Source organism: Aethina tumida, chromosome 3 (genome assembly GCF_024364675.1).
Source record: "Aethina tumida isolate Nest 87 chromosome 3, icAetTumi1.1, whole genome shotgun sequence".
In the NCBI taxonomy this organism is placed as follows: Eukaryota; Metazoa; Arthropoda; class Insecta; order Coleoptera; family Nitidulidae; genus Aethina; species Aethina tumida.
Genome location: NC_065437.1, coordinates 28,698,296 through 28,722,022, shown reverse-complemented (window position 1 = coordinate 28,722,022; position 23,727 = coordinate 28,698,296). Strand labels below are relative to the sequence as shown.

Sequence of the window (23,727 nt, the reverse complement as noted above, 5' to 3'; positions counted from 1 at the left end):
TTATTGGGGTATATTTGTTGAAAAACAAGAAAGCAAATAAACTTAAATTGCATTTTATATTGGCTCTGTCTCCAGGATTTACGACATTGACCCTCAAATTCTTACAAATATTTTTCATTAATTATGTTAAAATTCAATAAGGATTTCGGATGAACAACATGTTGCCAAAGTCTTAAATGTAATTCGATATTTATAATTAATAATTTTAGATATATTATATTGTAATAATGGAAACATTTGGAGAAAATATAGGTTAACTGCATTTTAAAAAGATCCTGCTTACTGTAAACCTAAAAAAACCTTATTTCAATAGTAGTTTTTAATAGAACTTAAATAATATCCATTTGTGTGCGAGTAATATAAAACGAGATTTGTCAACAGTAATCCTTTCCAGCATTTGGCTTGTGAAACCGTTTAAAGTCAGAACCAGACTGGCATCATTTCGCTATATATTCTCGGAGAATTACAAGAAAATCGAAATATTAGCGTTTGATTACACTCGCGTCTACAGATCACGTTGCTAACCACGTTCCAGTTTTGCTATTGAGAGGAGGGTTATTCATATAAATTACATTTTACTTCCAAGTCATTGTGACATCGTTCAAATGGTTTAATTACCCGTATTTAACACAAAACACTTAATTCAGGTTTTAGAAATTACCTTTTATGTAACATGATATATTTAAAGTATTATTTATAGTTCTACTATGACATTTGACTACTGAAACATTTACTACTTTACCAGTTTACCAGAGTTTAAACACGTGAAATAAATAAGTAGTAACCTGAATTTATGATAAATAGCAGAGATTGTTCGAGTTAATGCGGGACACGGTTTAGTTGACGGTGCATTATAAATTTGAGAGATGCAGTGGAAAGCTACGACTAAGCCAAATAGTGAATATGATGCTCCAGTTGAAAACAACTTTGGTCGTTATTTACTTTCATCCGGTCAGATTTAGGTGTCGTTCAATAAAGCTAAATCCGTGACTCGTAAACTAACCAATAACTACCCGATTTGTCGCGTAACGAAGGGCGATATAACAAAGTCTACCACTCACCTGAGCTCTCGCAAATAACGGTACGAGATCCTGAATTTATTTGTTGACATCCACCGTGATAATTGAACTGGAACAACGTGATTTTAATGCGATCTCGACGTTTTATGTTTTCCTTCTTATACAAAGGAGACAGTATTCGACAGATTTAGGTTTCAATGTAGGAAAATCAAAGTTTCAACGTAATTTGCAACTCTAATTAATTTATTCAGCGTCTAAAGCAACTTGCGGGCTTTAACTTTCTAAACAGACAAGTAAGGGGTTTGGTTCGTGATGGGGAATATTAACGGTTGCCTTAAGACATTGTAAAATTTTTCATTGTATTAGATTAATAATCTATTGAATGTTTTCTATAAAGTTTGTTTTAGGAGGAGTTGATACATCACCCATTCTCCATAATTATCCATTAAGTAAACATATTTAAAAAAATGTTATTTCTTACTCATTTTCAGTGTATGTAAGCTTTTCAGTATTCTGTGTGTAAATTTTAATTTATAAAATACACACAAAAGCTAGTCCGTCCTCGTTAAATAAGTAGATATAGATTAAAACTTTAAAACTGCTAATTAAATTTCGTACCTCATCTACACGATCCATGTTCCTATGTTGTATAACGACTAATTAAAATAGTTAAAAATTAACTCCCACACACACTTTACAAACTTTTATTAAACCAATTTCTCCCTAAGTTATAATAATTTAATGATACTCGAAAACAGTTTTTTAAAAACCGTATCGTGGCGCCTAGGGCTAAAAAATTGCCCACATACGTCTTTTTTAGTACGTGTTCTGCATTTACTCGATATATCCAATTTACTGAACCTTTTAGACTTTTTCCACATTAACAATTGTACACATGTGGAAGATATTAATAATTCATTGTTTCAATTTTCATGTCGTCGAGCCATCAGAAATTTAAATTTTAAAATTTTGTTGTCTTTGAGACTACTTCAATTTATTACTTCTCTAAGTCAGCAATTTTTAAAAAACATTTAGTTAAGACTGACTGAATCGCTCATATGTAAAGTAACTTTAGAAATTTTTAATTGTCTTGATTAGAATGTACGGTTAGATATCCATATTGTTGTCAGTTAAGCAGTATGTTTGATAACAACAATACGGCAATATAATTGTTCATTAGTGGGTTTAGTTAGGTATTTATTCAAATTCAAAAGAAGAACAAAAAAAAACTAATATAACAAACTTACGTACATTTAATCTTCCTTTATATAATATGTAGTAGCATATCCATTACTTTTAATGACTTTTAAACACCTTTTTTTAATTAATTTCAGTAGTTTCAATATAATTTGACTGTGATTTTGCATGAATTGAATGTACGAAATGTTTAGACACTTAATAATTATAAAATTAAGTTAACAAAACAAAGAATTATTCATTTAATAAAATAATAATAATATATTTTTTAATTTGTTTCTCTACATATAAACGATAATGTATATAACAGCTTAGGTTACGTGATCTTTTGAGATCTGACAAATATTCAGAAAGATGTTATTTCCTAAAAGTTGTATAAATATTAATCTATAATAACTAATTGTATTTTGAAATATCAAATTTTCTGGTAATACTTCTGAATGTGATTTTTGTAAGTATTTGCAAAATAACATTAAATAAAACAAAAATACCTTTTAAATGAGTTGTAAGAGGACTACACTTTCCATTAAAAAATAGCTGATGGCTTCTATATGTTACTGGGCAATTCGGCATATGTCAACATTGTAGCAAAATTTCATTAGATTTACAATAATTTATATAATTTTTATTCGAAGTTAATATGTTGTCTTATTCAAAAGTTGTCCGGAAATAGGACTTTTTACGAGCTCAATGTACAATATAATGAAATAAACTACTTAAACTTAATATGGGAAATATGTTACGACTTATAGCGACCATATTCACGTTCAATACAAAATTATTTAGTGCTGCTCGTAACATGCTTTAAAGACTTGTTTATTGTTATCTATGGCTATATCTTTGATGTTCTAAAGCTTCGTAATCAACTCTATGTAATTAATATCTTAGTACATCAAAGGTTTCTCTCCGTATCAATGGCTTTATGCGCATTGGAAGTAAACAACAATTTTGGTGTAGAAAAGAAAATTGTGAGTCTTACCTTTTCCACTAATGGACTGATTTGGCTATATGTAACATGAAGCTTAAAAGCGTAGAAATTACCTTCATAACTGACGCTATAACACTGCAAATTTCTTGTGCACTCACCATAATGAACAATTCTAAATATATCGCAGTGTTTATTACACTTTTATACACTACAGCTGCAAATACATGTGAAATTATATATTCTTTTTCAACCAAATTATGAATATTCAAATTTTATTGTCATATTGAATTAAATTGCTAGTTCGTAAAAAATAACGACTATGCGATGAATAAAAGTAATAATTATTACAGTACCATAATCTTTACGGCTGTTTCAATTGTCAATTATTCTTCTTGAAATTAACACCAGTTTCAACTGTTATTACTGATAATATTAAACAACCAGCAATCCTCGTTTATTTTGTTTCCACTTTGTAATAGACAGAAACATAATTAAAATTTTACGCGTTGGGTTCTATAATTTAATTATAGTTTCATACATTATGATAAAAATAAGTTCATATACATATACAAGTTATAAACTGTAACTAACAATCTGACAGTTAATTAAATAATGTAATTACAATTATTTTGTATATGCCGGAGATACTTTTAACGTAATTTAAACAAAACAAATATAAAAAACTCTTCATTTCAGAGTGAAGCTTACTTATTTATTTTGTTTTCTATTTAGTTGTTATCTAAAAATTAACCCCATAACTTTCTGACATTACTTTTACTTGTGTCAACTTAAATTAAAATTATATTATGTTCAATAACTGTATATTAGTACTAGAATAAATAATTTAATTTTTTGGTTCATGATTTATTTGAATATATTTTTATGTTATTAAGTTGTCCTGAAATCTGTACTACACAAAAAGAAATTATATAATATCTCATGCAAGATACTCGGACAAATGTCTTGTAATAAGCCAATTATTAAACAGCAAGGAATTGACCACTGAAAAGAGTCTTCATGAAGTAAATTTTATCAAATGAGTCTTTTATTGATCATATTGTTGAAGCTACTAAACTTTATTCATTACATTGTCGGATGGAAAAATGGTTTGATAAACGATGGATTAAATGTAGTTGGCGTATCTTTACTGAAAAAAGTTAACTCAAGGAAGATTTTGATGACTGTATGGCTTGCGAGTAAAATTTTCCCTACTCAGAGGCCGAAGACCGACCTCTTTATGACAATGCAAGAAAATATGTCGTATTAGATATAAAATTTTACATTTAAAATTATTCCATTCACTAATATGTAAATTTTCCATAAAACAGAATTCATCAGAAGGGTCACATAAACACACCATATAAGGATTTTAAGCTTTCAATTTAAATGAGCTTTTTATTCAAGATCCAATGTACAATATGAATGAATGTGTCATTAATACTTATTTAAAAACCGTTTATTTCTGTTTACTTCAAAAAAAAACGAGAATGACATAAAATTTCATTATATTACATCTTAAAAAAGTAATTCGACTGGAACGTATTTTACCACATCGCATTTTAAATTACGTACGTTCCTGACGAAAGCAGGCAAAAAGTTTCCATCTTAATCTCACTTCATATTGCTTCATATACATACATATTTCTTAGGAATTCAGGTGGGATCCAGTTTACTACATTGGGCATTTTACCACATATCATAAGATGCGCCACATTCTTTACGATTATGTCATACGACCAAACTAAAATTTTCAACGGGGTTTGACGTAAACAGACAGAACACTAAAAAATCAATTATTATGAAAAGTGTATGCTGAATTTTTTCCTTAAATTGAATGTCGAGATTTTGTATTTACCTTGCATCCTGTTCAGTTTAAAAAATGACGGAATAAAATTGGCTTCAGAATCATTCCTCGCCCTTCGGCCAGATATTGTGTAGCGATAAAAGAGCAGTCAAATGAAATTTAGAGAAAATTTTGTCGTTCCTCTGAAATACTATTACGATCCCTCTTCTTTTAGAAGTTTCCGGGCGAGGTTCTTTTCAGTGAAGCGAGTTTGGCATCTTTTCATAACAAACAATATGTGCTGGGAATGATGTTGCTGTTCATCCGTTTCAGGTTGTGTAAGCCGAAAATTCGGTTTGAACTTAATAATTATTCAGCAATTTAATTCAGTTAGCTTCTAACAAAGTATTTAGTATCACTGATGATATCTCACCAACAAGAATATATAAATTGTTTAACTTAATTACTGAAGTAAGGTGTGGGTACTGATATCAAATAGGTGACGATCTAACTTTAAAGTCCAATAGTTAAGCCTTTAAAAGCTGTTAAAATTTATCAGTTGACCTAGATTTTTATCTTATTAACAATCACAGACACTATATAATTATCCAACTGGATTTCCAACCTTAACTGATGAACTATTTGGTACTTTCTATAATCTATTCTATATAATTTTCTTAAGAAACAATATGTGCTGGGAATTATGTTGCTCTTCATCCATTTCAGGTTGAACCTCATAATCATTCCGCAATTTACTTTAGTTAACTTCTTAAAAGTATTTAATAACACTGATGAGATGTGTGATGTGTTTATTTATGTGAAAGTGAGTGAGATAAATTGTTAAATGTTCATATTGAATTAAGGTGCTGCTAATGATATGAAATAGGTCAAGATCTGGTTTTAAAGTTCGATAGTTGTGTGTTCCACAGCTTTTAAAACCGATCCATTGGTCTTGATCTTTATCTTGTTTTTTATCTAACAATCACTTTGTAACTCCTTAAATTTTATTCAATCTCATTATCCAACTGGATTTTCAAACTAAATTGATGAAATCTTTAGTCTTTTCTATAACCATTGAATTTTAATATTTTTTTAAGATACGTTTATATTACAGTAGTTTTAATTCAAGTTCAGATTCCTTTCTGTAAAGCGAATTTAGAAATAGTACATATTGGGAATTAGGTTGCTGTTCATCCATTTCAGATTGTGTGAACTTAATGATCATTTCGCAATTTAGTTTAGTTAGCTTCTAACCATTTAATATCTCTGATGAGATGTCCCCATCAAGAATTTATGTGAAATTGACTGCGATAAAATGTTTAACGTACGTATTGAAGTAAGGTGCTAGTAATGATATTAAATAGGTCAAGATCTGGCTTTAGAGTTCGATAGTTGGGTGTTCAACAGCTCTTAAAACCGATCCATTGGCCTTGATTTTTATCTTATTTTTATCGAACAATCACTTTGTAACACTTTTAATTTTATCCAAACCAATTATAAATCTGGATTTCCAAACTTAATTAATGAAATCTTTGACCCTTCCTATAACCACTGAATTCATCAAGTTAATTTTAATACATTACTTCAGTAACAACGTTTATTTTAATTTCATTTTAGGTATTGGTTTTTAGTTTTTTGTAATTTATGAAGGACATTATCATTTTGTTCACTCTCATCAATATTCGCTGTAAAAGTAACAAGATAAAACTGTCTTCGGATTCATATCTAACAGAGCTTTTTTTGTTGTGATAAAAAGCTGTTAAATGAAATTTAGGGAGACTTGTGTGGTTTCTCCGAAATATTATTACCACATTTTCTTTCAGACAGATTTTTATTATCAAAAAAATATGTATTTGCCATCGTGTTGCCAACAGCTAATATATTTAATAGTTTTGTTAGCATATTACTGGAATTTTCATAAAATATTTATGGATCTATAAAACTACTTGTTGATGGTTATTAAATAATAATGAAATTTGCAATAATTTATTATACGTATTAAAACACCAAAATGTATTTGATAAACTTTTATTATTATAAATAAGTATCGTACAATGTAATTTTCGCTTTTGGTTCATGATTTATTTGAATAAATTTTATTATATTGACTATTTGACACATATAACACAGTAATTATTTTTTTCTACATTGTATTTAATACATTTTTTGGATTAAAAATATATATTCAAATGTTATAGTTCGTATAAATTTGCATTAAAAGTTAAAAAATGAGCTTAAAGTCTCTAAAATCACGTGATAACGTTCGCAATGTTTTTGGAGAAGATGCTGTAACTAGAAAGCTGCTTCTTACAAATATCGTTAAAATCTTGGACAAATGCATTCTAGATAAATTAAGTGAAAATGACAAACAATTGCTAATTATATCTTTGCACGCAACGCAAATGAGCCTTTTATTGATTGTTAAATGCTGGCTAAACTGAATCATAGGTTGTAGTTGGTAAACAATAATTAGAAAAAGTCTTAACCGAAAAAAGATTTTCATGACAATATGGTAGATTGCATATAGAATTTTACTTATTAACGAACTACAAAAAAGCCAAATGATTTATGCAACTATCTCCTTCTCATAGATTGATCAAGTCCATGTGAAACGTACACAAAGACTTATTTAGTACACAGACAAGTTGTTTTGCTTCTCCTCGACAACGCAATAAAATAATATAATAATAAATAAAGTCCGATAAATTTTGTTAAAAAAAATGTTGAATAGTAACTTCTTCGTCATTCACCATATAATCTAGATATTTCTTCATGTGACTATTATTTTTGTCACTTATTTACATAATAAATTGTGAAAAGGAGTCCAAATCTGAGATTGATCTCCTTTCCGTTGGCAAAAACTAGTTGATAGTAAAGGTAATAACTATGTTGGTTAAAAATTATTTTAAATAAAGTTATGTAATTTTAAAATTAAACATTGAAAAAGTAGATTTTTTACTCCGTTATTAGGTTAAAAAAAAAAAACTACCATTAATGAATTACCTCTAATAAAATTATTAGATTACAATTAACATTTTATTTATGTTTTATTTAAACTGAGTTACAAAAATATTTTGCAACTCAATTTAATATATGTATGTTATGTATACTGATTTTTTAATCTCAATAAAGAGGTCAACAACTGAGTTTAAACTACAATTGGGGAGTTGTGAATCTCCGCAACGGTTCTTAAAACCCCTTCAATGACCTTATTTTATCGGTATCCTTTTATTTAACAATCACTTTGTGCCACATTTAATTTTGTTCGATTTCCTTTCCAATTTTATCCAATTTAGGTTTCTGACTCGATACCGTAATTGCCACACTTTTTTCAAGAAGTGATTGTGTCCAATTAAAAATAAGATTTTATAGCTTCAATTATAATTAAATTTTAGTGCCCTTTAATTAAATCCAAATATTTAATGGAAAAATGTTTAATTTATAATGTAAACACGTCAATTTGGGGTCATAATTGGGAATAATTTAAAAATCGGACGTTGTACGGGAAGCGGAATGAAATGCGAACAGCGCGTTAAATTACTATGTAGCGGAGTGAATAAATTTTTAGTGTGTAATTGCTTTTTTTCTCCGTTGGAATTAAATCTTACGGAGACTGACCAGGCACGTGAAACTTTGAATCGGTGATTCACGTTTTCTGGAGTTCATGCTACGTTTATTGTGAACACTACACGTAGCCTACCCTTAATACAAATATTTGTGGAAGTTGAAAAGTTTTCTGAACAGTTTTAACGTTATTTTTTACACTAATTAGTGAGACCTTTCGAATCTATCTAGGCAGTTATTGGACTGTGTTCAAAATATCTGTGATAACCACAAATTTAAAATGTCATCTGAATAAAATAATTCATTATTTATCAAAATTTAATTAACAAATGACCATTGAAATTTATTCAGTTGAATAACGTTTTATTAAATTATTTTTTGACATTTCAATTTGGTAATAGGTTACAAGTTAATCAATACCCTCTGAACATATTTTTTAAATGTGTTTGTTCTTTTTAAACAACCGCGGAAGTTTTATGACAACACGGAAGCCTTAAAGATTTGAATCATATCATTTTATGTCCTCATATATTTTTCAAAGGAAATATTTTACTTTATGTATTTTAGAAAATATTGGAACCCGTTTTCGTGCACTTTTGAAATGTAAATTTGCAGCAGGAATAAAAACAAATTGAACGACATAAAGTAAACAAAATTCTTTTTCAAGACGGCGAAACTCAAGAGCAACCCATTAAAGGTTTTTGCGGCTTTGCAAACAAATTTAAATACACAATAGATTTAAATTTGGTGTTTTTTTTTTTTGGTTTGGAGATTTTAAAAAGATTTAATTAATACGAAGTTGTGGATTTGGTAAAACAATGGTTCATTTATAAAGCTGAAAATCTCCGGGGACAACTTTCATTTAGCCAGCTTGAAATATACACCGTATGCAGTATATTCCTCTTGTGATTTCATATTGATTTATTATGGGAAAATATATATATGTTGTATATGTTCTTTGTTCGGATTCGATAGTCTAATACTTTCCAAAAGTGATCAATAAGATTTAGATCAGGGGTCTGAGACAGACATTTAAACACAGTTAAGTTTTTCATTAGAAACTATTCTTTAATAATTTTAGACGTGTGTTTGGGATCGTTATCTTGTTGAAATATCTAACGAAAAGGTATCGTCTAATGGAAACATGATATTTTCCTATATTAAGGACGAGTCATTTTTCCCTACATTTGAATCAAGGGTTCAACTTTGGATCTAGAAAATCATCCTCAAACCATAATGCTTCCGCCACCATGTTTAATCCTAAGGATTTGGTATTTATAATGGTATCGTTGTACAACTGACCGTCTCACAAATGTTCTACTTACTAAGTTTAATTTTGTCATTCCAAAGGACAGTGTTCTATTTTTTCTGAGTCCGTGGCAAGTGAGATTTTATAAATGCCAGACGTCACATTGGTCACTTTCATAAGGTTCAACCACTCCTTTCTTAAATTGAAGTGTAAAATAAACGTATTTAGGCATTACTACGTTGAAATCGACCGAAAATGTTCAGAATTTAAGTACAACTGACGAACTATAAATAAAATATTTCATAATTTTTTCAGAGTAAAAACCTTTCCGGTAAAAAGACCAAAACAAAAAATGATGAGCATCAATACTAGTATACAGGACACTAAATACAAACTATCGAATTTGTGTAACAGCATTACAACTGATATAAAAAATCCCAAGGGATAAAAATCCAATTTTTAAAAATATTTTTCTCTACCACTGTATATGGTACGGAGGCGCATTCACCTTAATTTACAATAGTCAATTATAATGTAGTTTGTGGCGAATGCGCTCAAACAATAATTATCCTGAATCATTTAATAATTTTAAGTTAAATGAGTTTGTTCGTATGCAGTCATCTATATATCCTTTGGAATTTTCAATAATTTGAAATTTGACAGATTGTTTCCATTTATATATGGCGAATAACGTTGAAACCGGGTTATAAATTTGTTTAAAGATTGAATATGCTATGCGGTCACTTGGGTCAGCCCAGAGTTATTAAACAAAATGGTTGGCAATTGAAGTTACTGTTTTGGGTTTAAACTTCTGGGAAATTTACCAGTTTCTAGGCTATTCAATTATTTACTTTAAATTAGTTAATTTTTACACATCCAGATACACGGATATTTATTTCAAAAAACCTCTTAAAATCAAGGTAATATGTGTAAGTTTTTTTTATAAAAAATGAAAACCATAATACAATTTATTTTCACTTTTCATTTGTGGTTTTATAAATAAGGTGTAAAGAGATAATAATTATCTTAACTAGTGATAATTTGTAATTATATCACATAACATACAATTTGATTTCAGTTTCGACGATTATGTTTCAAAGGAGACAATATTAAATATGTCGAAATTTATAACAAATATCTTTATATCTTAGCTAAAGATAATATTATAATAATATATTTTAGACAAATTATGACAAGATTCTATAGGTTCTTTTTTGACACAATAAATAATGTGGTACTCAAACAAAACAATGGATAATTCCTTAAAATTTCGAGGTTATTAAAATTTGCCTTTAAAATGCCAAAAAGTTTGTAATATATTAAATTATTTTTAGCTAGGATATAAAGACATTCGTGATATTTAATTTTATCGGTTATGGAACATAAATGAAATAAATTATTAGTTTCGCACTCTATGTTGTTGAAGTTAATTTTTGATATTATCTTTATCTTATTTCATCTTACTTATAAGAAGAAAATCTTTGAGATTTTATCCTACATAAAATGTCAAATTCAATTATCATTTTCATTTAAAAGAAAAAAGTTACATTGAAATAATGCAGTTTGAGGGAATTAAGTGTTAGAAACTTTAAGGTCTAAACACATACGATCTAGTCTAGTTAAGGATTTTATTATGCTTTCAATAATTTTAAAATACATTTACATTCAAGAATCAAACATGACTTCAAAAGGATATTCCAATGTTCAAATGTTGAATATTTGAATAACTGAATAAATTCATAAGCTTATAAAATTCAATTTTCTAATGTTTGATTCTTGGCGGAAAAATTGTAAAAGCCTGATATTTAATATTTACTGTATTTCTGACTGAACCTTATTTCAAATAATCATCAAAAGGTTTCGGGTTTATAGTTCATGGAATTTAACATCAATGTCAAATAATAATGTAAATATTTGAATTCATTATATTAATGAAGGTGTATGAACACACCTAAAAAATCAGAAAAAAAAACTTAATAATCTACAAAGTACGATGGGAATAATCCAGGAAAAACAAAAATGGGACAGCCATTGTTCCTTGCCTCCCGTCGACTTTTTGTCTTCATCAATCAATTCCAGCTGACTTATTATTTCACACGTAGCAATTAAATGTTCACATAAAAGGAAGTGTTTTCAGTAATTTACACCCCACAAAAACGGGCCTGCTGCTTAACGTAATTGCATCTGCTTCATTAAGAGATAAAATATTTAGCCGGTAGCGAGGGGCATCCCACTGATGTAACGTCTCTATATTATTTATGACGTCATTACGTATCTGTTTATGAGTTTAAAGAGCCAACTGAGGATGACAGTCTGGCCCCGAACGGTAACCGTTACGTGAATTTAATCTTGTACGTAGACGGCGATTGTACCTATTCTCCCGGCCGGAATAAATAGGAAATTCAAAATAGGGATATCTGTGCTCACCATGCAGAATAATGGCTTATGGTCAGACTTGTTTCGTGGCGCTATTTACGCATTCAGAAACATATGCCGGTCCCGCCGGGTTCACACCGACTTATTATTCCCTCCGAGATTGCATTTTAAAATTAATTAATAACAATTCCCAATTTCTGATTACTTTAATTTAATAATTGTTTTATTAATATATATATTAGAAAAAATATTGGCCAAACATTTCATATACAAATTTCAAGAATAATTCAGCGTAAACTGAACTATTAATATAATTTTGAACAGATTTTACAGAATTAAAAAAAAAATTGTCTAAATATCAATTCTATTGATATGACACTATTTCAAATAAACAAAAAGACAAGCTTTCTTGAACTCAGTGTGCTTTTTCCTCATATGTTGTTACAAAATGTTGCTTGATATATATTAAAATATATCATTTTAAAGTATTACAAACATTTTAAATATATTCGTGAATTCTTGATCCAAACTGCCCAAAATTTTGAGACTGATGGTTTAATGTGTAAATTTGTGTTTGAAGTTATATTTATATTAATTAAATGGGTACTAATGTACAGGTATCTTACCTCTAGGCATTTAAGGCAAACCAATCTCCTACACCCTGTATAAACCATTAATAATACACAAATTTGTGGTCATCAATATAGCAATTTATTAAAAAATATTAAAAATATGAGCTGTACTACTTGAATTAATGTATTGTTTATTCTGTTATTGTCGTGTCTTTTAGGGAACCGATCAATCTCATTGAATTCTTTAAAAATTACGTATTTTTTTATTTTAAAATGGACTAAATTATGGCAACTATTTACTTTATGGTCTTTCATTGCTGTGAATTTAAGCCGATAATTTATTAGGTATCTGTTATTTATTATAATTACCATGTCACCAAGACAGAGAGGAACACGATGAGATGGCTAAGAGTAAAATTATTAAAATATTTGGACAAACTATCCAAGTGATAGGGGTAGCTACAAACTCAACAAATTTGTTGAATTAATTGAGTTCAAAAAACACTCCAATCTTATTCCCAACTGAAATTAAAGCCAACCTGGAGGAACTAGTACTGAAATTAGTTCAATGACTATCAGAAGAAAAACCTTGATTCCTACTAAAAATGGGAAAGTCCAATTTTGAGTAGCTTAGGATCACTTTTCCTGGACCACAGAACAGTGGAGGCGAGTAGTTTTTAGTGTCTAAATTTAATTTATTAAAAATGATATTTCTTCTTATGTTAAACATCCTACAGGAATAAAACTACACAAAAAGTATGTTATACCCACAGTGAAACATGGTGGCAATCTATTTATGTTATGGAGATGTTTCAATTCTTCTGATGTTGGCCCACTAAGACTGATTTATGTGCAGAGACAACAATTTGTTTTCATATATTGAAGAAATTATTAGAAATTATATTTGAAGCAATATAAACTTGTCCTTATTCAGAAAATGATCGAGTTTATACCACGAAGATGGACAAAATTATACAATATGAAGTATATTACACAAAGTGTTATTGGTAAATTAAATAATCATTAAATATTCCTTTCAAAATTACTTTAATTAATTTCTATATTTACGTCCAGCTCAATTCAGAAAAATATATGTAACACTTTATAGAGTAGAATGTAATACATTAAATAAATGAGTAATGGATAAAAGATTTAAAATTTTAAAAATTAATAAGATACAGTTTATTTTTTAATTAATTAATAATTAATATTTAAAAATTCATGTATATTATTCAATTACTAACTTCAAAAGCTTAACAGATATTAAACAATATAAATATAAAATAGTAATAACAAAAATCTTTATAATTGTATAGATATCGAAAAACAAGAATTCTAAATATTGAATCTCAAAAAATTCAATAAACAAGTTCACCTGTATCCACTTTTTCGAAGTGTAAAATAACAGATGTATCGAAACTTTTTCAAGTTCGAAACTACTATATTAAGAAAGTTTCGTGAAATTTATATCAGGGTTTCGCACAAACTAAAATAATGTTTCCTAGAAATATGCACAGATAAGTTTCGACACTATACTAAAATATAAATTTTTGTTTGTGTTTAATTTAAAACTAATCTGATTTACTTGTTCAAATATTGTACGGTCATATTTCATTCTGAATATGTCGACGAAAATTAAATTAAATTGAAAACACGATGGATTAAAAATTTTAAATAAATTGTCAATTAAAAATAAATTTAAACTTATAAATATTAATTAACATAAGTGAACATGTCATTATTTATTTTAAATTAATATTATAGATGATGAATATAAATTGTGCATATTTACAAAATATTTTCCAATAATAAATCCACTATTTCATATTGTTTCACATAAAATTCGTATGTACAATAAAAGTTATTTGTTCAACAATACAAAACAACAATTTTAACGGTGACCATATTTTCACGTCCACTGTATCGATATTATATCTGATACATAGTCGGTTATGAGAAAAAGTTTGTCTTCGAATGTATAAAGAGAAAAAGTGAAAGACTAGTTTAATAACATCTGGAAAAGATAAATGTCTGCGTTTCCGTCGTTTGGTACAAAGTTCCGGTCTATTTATTAGGACCACTACTGCCTTACACATCCCAATTCTCTCACAGACAAAAGATTTGATTTGGAAATAAAATCTCGGAGCAAGTGGTAAAGGTAAATCGCAAGATTTATAAGAATCTGAAAATCTTCTCAATTTATACAACTGAAATACTTTACGGAACGGTTTTGGCAACGAGACACTTTAATACATTAAACTGGCTGATATTTTATTAACGTTATTTCTGAGGTGAAGACGTATTATTATTAATTGCTTTCATAGGTTTAAAAATTTATGTTAATGCTGATAACGCATTATTATTTTTTTTCTTTCTTGACAATAAAAACATTTCCTTCTTATTCTGTATTTTCAGGTGACAACTGAACGGAAAATTTCTCAGATTGTTTTTGTGGTAAATCAATTTTCGAATAGAGATTGCTTTGAACCCCCTTTAATAAATCGAGTTAGACTGTGTTTATCGGAACTTTTACTGCCATACGAAACCACTTTGAAATGATGTAATAACAACAAAGACACACCAGACAATCTTATTGCTTAAGATTTGATACTGTAACAAAAACCTGCATTATTTATTTTTTATTGATTTAACAATGTGTTTCTAATTCCAAAAACAGTTGTATGTATAATGGTCCATGTTCTGGTGCAGAAGTACATGGAATCTTGTTTCATAATAAATATACACGCATTTGTGAAATTTTAACGAGTTTCGAGTATAAGCTGCTTACAATTCAACTACCTTGCTTTTAGCATCATAAACGTATGTACGTACATTTGTTTTAGTGAAACTTTCAAGTTTGCATGTGTATAATGCACTTTATATTTGCTCCAGTTGATTGGATTTTTTTCCAATATGTTCTCAACATTAAAAATCATATTCGATGTACGTATGTCAGATATTAAATTCTGCGACTCCAACCTGACAGTTGTGATTAGCAATTTAAATTCAGGCTACATGTATGCGAAATAAGAGGGAACATAAATATTGAAATTGAGTACACACATAACTTCACTATGCAAAATATATGAACATGTACAGAAAAGAAAGATGGTGATTCGGAACATCTGTGGAAATTCCTAATAATTTAGGGTATATGTCATTTACTTTTTTTATTTACTGTTCGAAATGTATATAAGTAGAATCTGTAACCGTCAGTAATTTGTGTTTAAAATTCTAGAGAATATCAAATTAATACTTCAAAGGAAAAATCGGATCGACAAATTAAAACTCTTCAACCAATTAACAACATATACATCAAATATTCTGTTTGATACTAAATCTTTGAATATTACATTCATTAACAAAATGAAAAGCGGAAAATCGTTGGATGTCTGGAAGTGCGCACCTATTTCATTAATTTGTGTAAAACTGTAGCGTTGGAAACGTTTTTTTGTCCGACTGTTGGGAGAAGAGGGCTAATGGATATAGACGTTTTGTGCTTTGATTCATCTGAAAACACAAAGCTAAACTGAACCTAAATAACGACATTGTTTTATGATTGTTATAATAACGTTTCTGTTGGTTTCTTTATCTTTATGTGTTTATCTATAAAGTTAAGTCTTTCAGGGGGTTTTCTCAGAAACAGTTCATTAACTTCAAATTATCTTCTCGTCTTACAATGACGCGTAAAATAATACACACATTCGGCTGTTTCTACTGAATAAAATACTAGACGTGTTTATTCGTTCATGACCAATTTGAAATTGTTACACACAAACTCAACCTTTGGGAGTTTAGAGAAAAACCCTATTTATTCACTGAATCTTTTATGTATGGTACATGTAAACTGAAAAACAGAGAACATTCCATCTAAGAAGTGCTGTCAAGTAAAATATATATTTCCCTTTGGCGTAACATTTATCATTACAAACTGCCAACTTAGTAAAAACTTTACCTATACGAATGTGTTGTTTATGTCGAGGTTTAAATTATTTGTTGGAAGTTCTCCAAGCTAGTCATTTTGAATAAAATGCTTTATATAACATATATATATGATATTAAACGTTTGAAGGACCATTACTGCCAGAATTGATCATCTTTTCTACTCGTAAAATTATTATACTTATTATGTATTACAATATTAAAAAAATATATTTTGTTTCAGAATCTCAAGAACCAAATCATGACAACGAATTTATGGGTCGAGCAGGTAAGGAATTCACGTAAAAATTACACTATTTATACTATTTATAAAAATATCATATAATATTTGCATAACGTGCATAAGTATTATTTTCATCAAATGGGAGACTTGAAACATTTGACTCGAATATTTCATGTGCACATTAAACAATGTCGCTTTACGTTAGTTTGCACTTTAGAAGTTAGCCTGTAAATAGAGAAGTGCATTAAATAATGAATAAATAAATAATATAAACTTACGAACTGTCATCCAGAATTTTTTATAGTATTGCCCCAAATTGGTGGTTTTTGGTGTTATGGTATATCCAGAAGAACTGACTTAAGAGTTCAATTTCTTTGCTACAAAACATTAATTTTTGTAAATCACATTTTGATATCTCTTGCCGATTTTAATATATTTAAGAGTTCTTAATTTCGTCAAATTTTAAATAATAATTATTTATTTTTTTTTTTTTTGACAAACGCACTTTTTTATATATTTTGAACTATTTAAAAAAGTGTAATAACTTTTGTATTTCAAATTAAGACTATAATTGAATTTGTCTAGAAAATAAAGGAAAAAATAAGTTTTCCAATAATATATAGTTTTTGTAATATTAAATTTATCTTTTTAAGATAAAACATATTTTTTGTAAATTTCGGAATATCCGATATTGTCGCCTAGGAATCTACCAAATAAAATATTTAATAAACTTATTATTAAAATAATAAATAATAAACAGTGGTTTTATTTGTTCTAAAGTTTAATATTGTTACAATCTTATCGTGGATATGGGTGTATAAAAAATTTGATTTTTAAAAATATAAAGAAAATAAATTATCAGTTAAATATCTCAAAATTTACCAGAAATATAATAAAATATTATAAATTATATATTTTTTTATAACACCGTCTTTTATACCTTTTAATTTTGTTTCAATGCTTTTTGTAAATAAAAAACAAAATTTAATATTCTATATTTTGTGTATTTAATCTAAGTTTGTTAAATTTAAAATATAAATAAATTATTTCACATATCATTAGATTTTAACATGAAATGTAATTTAAAATTTTCTTTGAAGCATATCCTACACATACTTCATTGGTTTTAAGTTTGATGATTATGTAGTTCATTTCTTTCGTTGGTCGTCCAATTTTGCGACAACACGAACATTGACGTGGATAAGGCGAAATTTTAGCATCATCAAATGGAAATGGAAAGACAAATTCTACCGCCAGTAATGGTACCACCCCAAACAATTATTGTGTCTCCTCCATATGTAAAAGCTTCCTGGACTTACCTAAGATGTTCTAAATTTCCAAATCCTTCTCAAACTCACGTTCAATGCAAACCTGGATGAAAACCAATTCGGGATACATCGGTGTATAAAAGCGTCCAGTCTCTTTCAACATAGTTTTGAAAATTTTCATACCACTCCATTTTGACCCGCGTTTACCTCTCGTAAGAGGATGAATATAATTAATCTTCTAGAATATAAATTGGTTTCTTGTAATCTGTTTCTTAGAATATTCGTGGATGCTGTTCAGACGGAACAATAGTTTCTCTAAAGCGTTTCCACAACCGACTAATGACACTTTCGGAAACTCTAAACCTCTAAGCTACCTCAATTTGCCTTAGATCATCTTAAAACTCACTGTTTGATTAATTTCTTCCAAAGTTAAATGACGTCGTTACATAGAAAACATAATAATTTTGATAAAATAGATTGAACAGTTCGGTAAAACGAAATAAATCGAAAGAAGTCTTATATACATTTCTATAAAACGAGACAAAACTTTTTATACACAACTTCGCAGTACAGTACAACTAATAAAAGAACATTTTTGAAAGATTAAACAAATACCCCGAAGGAGTCTGTTTAAACTGTGCGTGTAGTTTCGTCGAAATATTTTTTTCTTAAGTTCGTACCACGTACACAAAGTCATGTCATAAATCTCATAATGTTTGAGTTACGCTTGGTTTTGTACGACTCTAAAAGTGATTTTTTCGATTTCTTATATTATTCAACAAAGGAATGCCATTGAAACATTGAGGATGTTACAAAACCTTTTCAGGGACCAAGCTCTATCAAAAACAACCACATTTGATTGGTACAAAATGTTCAAAGAAGGCAGACAACGCGTTGAAGATGAAGAGCGCCCTGGATGACCACTCACATCAATTGATGAGCAAATATCAGTCAAATCAACGAACTGGTCCTTGCAAACCGTCGATTAACAATAATAAACCTGGCTGATGAAGTTGGTATATCGAAAGGATCAGTTATTACTATTTTTAAGAATATTTTGAGCCTCAAATGAATCAAATCTCGATTGGTAACAAAAATACTGAATTTTTTTACGTAAGTTTTTTGCCAAAAGTCAAATATTGTTCCACAACCACTTCGCTAAACTCAAAAGACCACTGCAGAGCATCATTTTGAGTCGATTGAAGAGGTAAAAGCCGAATTGAAGAAGGTTGAAAGCCATTCCGCAAAATAACTATTTAGACTGCTTCGAGGACGTAAAAAAAAATTGGAATAAGTATATTCCACCGAATGGGGAGTACTTTGAAATGGATGAAATAGATTTGGAAGGATAAATAGGATATTTTTTTTTATAAGAAGACTTCGGGTATTTTTATATACAATAGTAGACATATATTTCTGTTTTTGAAAAATATCTTATATTACGTAAAAAAGTGGCTATAAAAAGATTTTTCTGAGTCGTGTCTGCAATAAGTTTTAACTAAAATTTTTTTCTAAATCTGCCAAAAATAAGTGTTGATTTGATTGATAAATTCTTAACAATCAGGGACAATAAATTTGGGTCACCCTGTGTATCAATTATGTAATTAGAAAAACAAATTATTATAGCATAATCCTAACATTGTAATTTTTGTTACAAAATAAACAAAGACCTTCGTATATTAGCATTTTAAACATTCTTGTATATAAGCATTAGTGGTACAAATGTCCCCATTTGAAATTGTAAACTGCATCACATGCATACTTATGTAGGGTTTTCTGAAAGTTTAAAAGCTAATGCTGATTACCTCGTCGGTTACGACTTTTAAAACAAAAGGCATAAAATAGCGGTTTTTTGAATTAGCTAGTATTACCAATTGTTCTTTATACATTCATTTAAATGGAACACGTTTGATGTGCATAATACACGTTAAACTGTTTTCGCAACAAAACAAGCGTATCTTCGTTAGTTAATATGCATTTTCGCTAATGGATTAAACGCAAAACCCAAATTTCACACTTGAAAATTACCTTAAACCCACATGAAATATTTATGGAAAATTCAACATACCATTATGCATATGCAAAACCACACATCACATACAATATTGGATGGCGGAATTTACGTAATTATGAGCTTAATCAAGTCGCAGGTGATAAATAAAACAAATTCAGTAATGCATGCAGTTTTGCATTGTTCAAGTTTTCAGTTACGCAACATGTTTCGAAACAAATCTGCATGTGTCAGAATTAACATTGACGAAATGTTTGCACATCACATGGTCTCACCCCAAAAATAATTGGATGTCTGAAAAAGTGATCGATATTTGAGTGTAAAATGGCAGATAAAATTATTATTATACTCCAATTTTTCATTCTTTAAAAAAAAAACGTTTATAATGACATCAAATCAAAAGGCTAATAATAAAGCAATCAATAATGGGTACTAAAGAAATGCTCAGCATTCCTGGCATAAATCACATAGATAAAAGAAATGTAAATGCTAACCTATAAGGAAAATTGATGGGGCGGGAGTCCTTGAAGAGGGAAATCAAGTTTAGGCCCGTTGAAATTTCCGAAGGGTACTTAAGGGACCGGTTCATTTTTGTGCAAAAGTCTGATGCATTAGTATCATGAATATTTTGTTCAGTCAATTTGATTTGGGTAAATATCTATTTGACATATGTGTTATCAGCTTTTTTTCTACAGATTTTCGGGCCCCCGAATCTCAAGAACACCAATACACTCCGGCATTCAAAACATTTTTTAAACGTGCTAAACGTTTTGTCAACATTTCTATAATATTCCACGTTACACATTGTGCATGGCGTTTATCTCTGTGATTTATACCACGCTAATCTGTCACGTTTTTATCTTTTTACAAAAGAAACGTTAAATACTAAGTGACCGGCTATATTGGTGATTCCTTACAAACACACCTCACGTCTGGATATAAAATTTCGCAGTGGAAATCGTACCTTAAGTTCGCTGACTCAGTTTAAAGTCTCAATAAAATTGGAAGATCAATTTACTTTGCAATATTTCCAAATCAGAACTGCAAACATATATTTTCGCCACGTAAAATTCCATATTCGACTTTTTATACCTTAAATATGGTTTATTACAGTCGCTATTTCAATTAACCGCTTCAACGCTACTGAAAATTAATTTTCAACCATAAATAAAAGATAAATATTGTGTCTTAATAACTAGCTATTTAAATATGCCCTTTCCTAAACAAATATCATTTAAAACCCTACATTTAAACTCATTAAGATAACGAATAAGCCACTAAATCTCTTTGAAAAACTTCTAAATTATTTATGGGAGAATGAAATGTTATTAAAAGGGTATTACGTATTTCACTCTTTTCCTAGAGAATTAATTTGTTAGGGGAAAATAATATTTTGCTGCATCATATTTATTCTGTTGCGGTTTTATGCAGCTACTAAACGTGGTAAATTAAACGAAACATCTGTATTAAACAGTTAAACAAGTATATTAATTATTTAACATAAAGAGGCTTAAAATTGGATTTATAAATTTTCTGCACGCCGCTTAGTAGTTTTGTAACATACATTAATCTGTATGGAGAAGATAATGTTCTGAAAAACGTTGAAGCTTGTTAAAATATAATTACGATGTTCTAGTTAGCTCCAACTTCATTTAACAACTTAAAGAGTACAAACTGAAAAGAATTATATACTTAAGTATTTAGAATCACGAGATTATACTATTTTAATTATTGCAAATTAATAGAGATAAGTTTGTAAATGTAACTCCAACATTTACTTTTTTTAAATTTAGCAGAATATAATTTATTAATACAATGATTTATTAATTACTTTTTATTTGAAACTCTATATTACATATATATTAGGTAAGAGTAAGAGTATCTCACAATACATTGGAAACACTGAAATGCTTTTATACTAAAACAATTTTTCAGAAATTTCTAATTTAATTACCATCTTTCCTTTTAACTAGAATAACAAGAATCAGTGTTGGTGGAACAAATATAGCTTTTGTCAAGTGAAACAGTGTTAAGGGCAGAAAATTAGATTTGCCAGGGAATTTCTATTTCATACTACATTACATAAAATTACTTCTTCTATGCAAACTTCTTAAATTTATAACATTTTCTTTCAAATGAGTATGATAACATGTTGGTTATGTTATTTATTTATTTATGTGAACTCTAAGACTGTTCCTAATAATTCATAGTTATTTTAATCAGTATGATTTAATAAAAGTGTAGAGAGTAAAAATAGAAAAGCATGTGTTTAGCTATTTGGATCTGCATGTTTTTTTATTTATTAACGATCCGGATCTAAATTAAGCTAGTTATTCACAAAAAGTTTAATTATGAAATTACTTTGACGACGACAAAACATTTATGAAACTAAATTACATAGAACTTGGACTCCATTCATATTAATTTAAGTAAATGGTTTAAATGTTTCAGTCCTGGTACGACTACAAGCTCAAATGGGACCCGAAGGAATATGGCGGAGTCGAGATGTTACATGTCCCCTCAGATCACATATGGAGGCCAGATATCGTCCTTTACAACAAGTAGGTGCCAAAGATAAATTCTTTTTAAAAACGTCACATCAAACAATGCACCTAACGTACATGTATTTTCATGCAAACGATGCAACTCATCATGGCAAAATATTCATATTTACATTTGTACCTCGTTATATTTTAGTTTGGTCAACATATTCCAGACACAATTTACATTCCTCGCTAGACTCTTCAGTGTGCTCAGTAATGAACCCATCTCGTAATTATACCGCAATTAAAATACGCCACATTTTACAAGGTTGCCGTGAATTGAAATAAGTATTATAAATTTAAGGAGAGTAAAACTTAAATGTGTTCGGTTGTATTTATTAGTAAACACATTACTCCGAACGAAATATGAGAGACGTTACTTTGTTGGAAAACCACTTAACGTGATTCGCTGCGTACTAACTCGTACAATATCCTTAAGCCTGTGTCTGAATCTTAAACATTGAAACCCGCAACTACGTCCCATGAGCATTTTGTCTTGTTTAAAACTGGAAGGAACTGAGTATAAGCTTCAGGTCATTTTAGTAATACATGCCGTTCATGTGTTTGTTCATTGCGCCGAAGATATTATTAATTGGCTTAAACTAACTGTAAGTGAACTAGAAACATTTTAGATTTCAGACTCAATATTACATTGAGGTCGCAATAAAATGTTATAAAATTAAAAGAGTTTATTACAAATTTAGATCCACAAAACAAGTCCCAAATAAATCAATGAAAACATTTAACAAATTTATTTGTTTAGTATGTTCATAAATAAACTAAATAAACTAAGTAAACTCTATGATTTTGTAGCATGATTCGACTTTCTAGTTAAAAAAATGAAACACACATTTCCAATTATGTCTGCCCCTCGAACCTAGATTCGATTTGTGTGAGTTTAAATTTTATCACGTACCTCTATGATCTATATACCAACATGTCCCCATTCTATCAAGCAATAAAATTCCAATTTTTGTCAACCGAGATATTAAGTTTCCAGAGCGGATATGACGTTAATAAATCTTGTACAAAAATTTAACCAGAAAAATTAC

The 23,727-nt window shown here is 28.9% G+C and overlaps 1 protein-coding gene across 2 annotated transcripts in view; it reads left to right on the top strand.

Annotated features, from left to right (window-relative positions):
* The window catches only part of LOC109599970 (acetylcholine receptor subunit alpha-like), a 72,328-nt gene that overhangs the window by 37,278 nt on the left and 11,323 nt on the right, over positions 1-23,727 (top strand). For both annotated transcript variants that reach the window (XM_020016026.2, XM_020016025.2), the window contains exons 4-5: positions 16,854-16,898; positions 22,584-22,693. In XM_020016026.2, the coding sequence (XP_019871585.1) occupies positions 16,854-16,898; positions 22,584-22,693 (155 nt within the window). The remainder of the gene's footprint in view (positions 1-16,853; positions 16,899-22,583; positions 22,694-23,727) is intronic.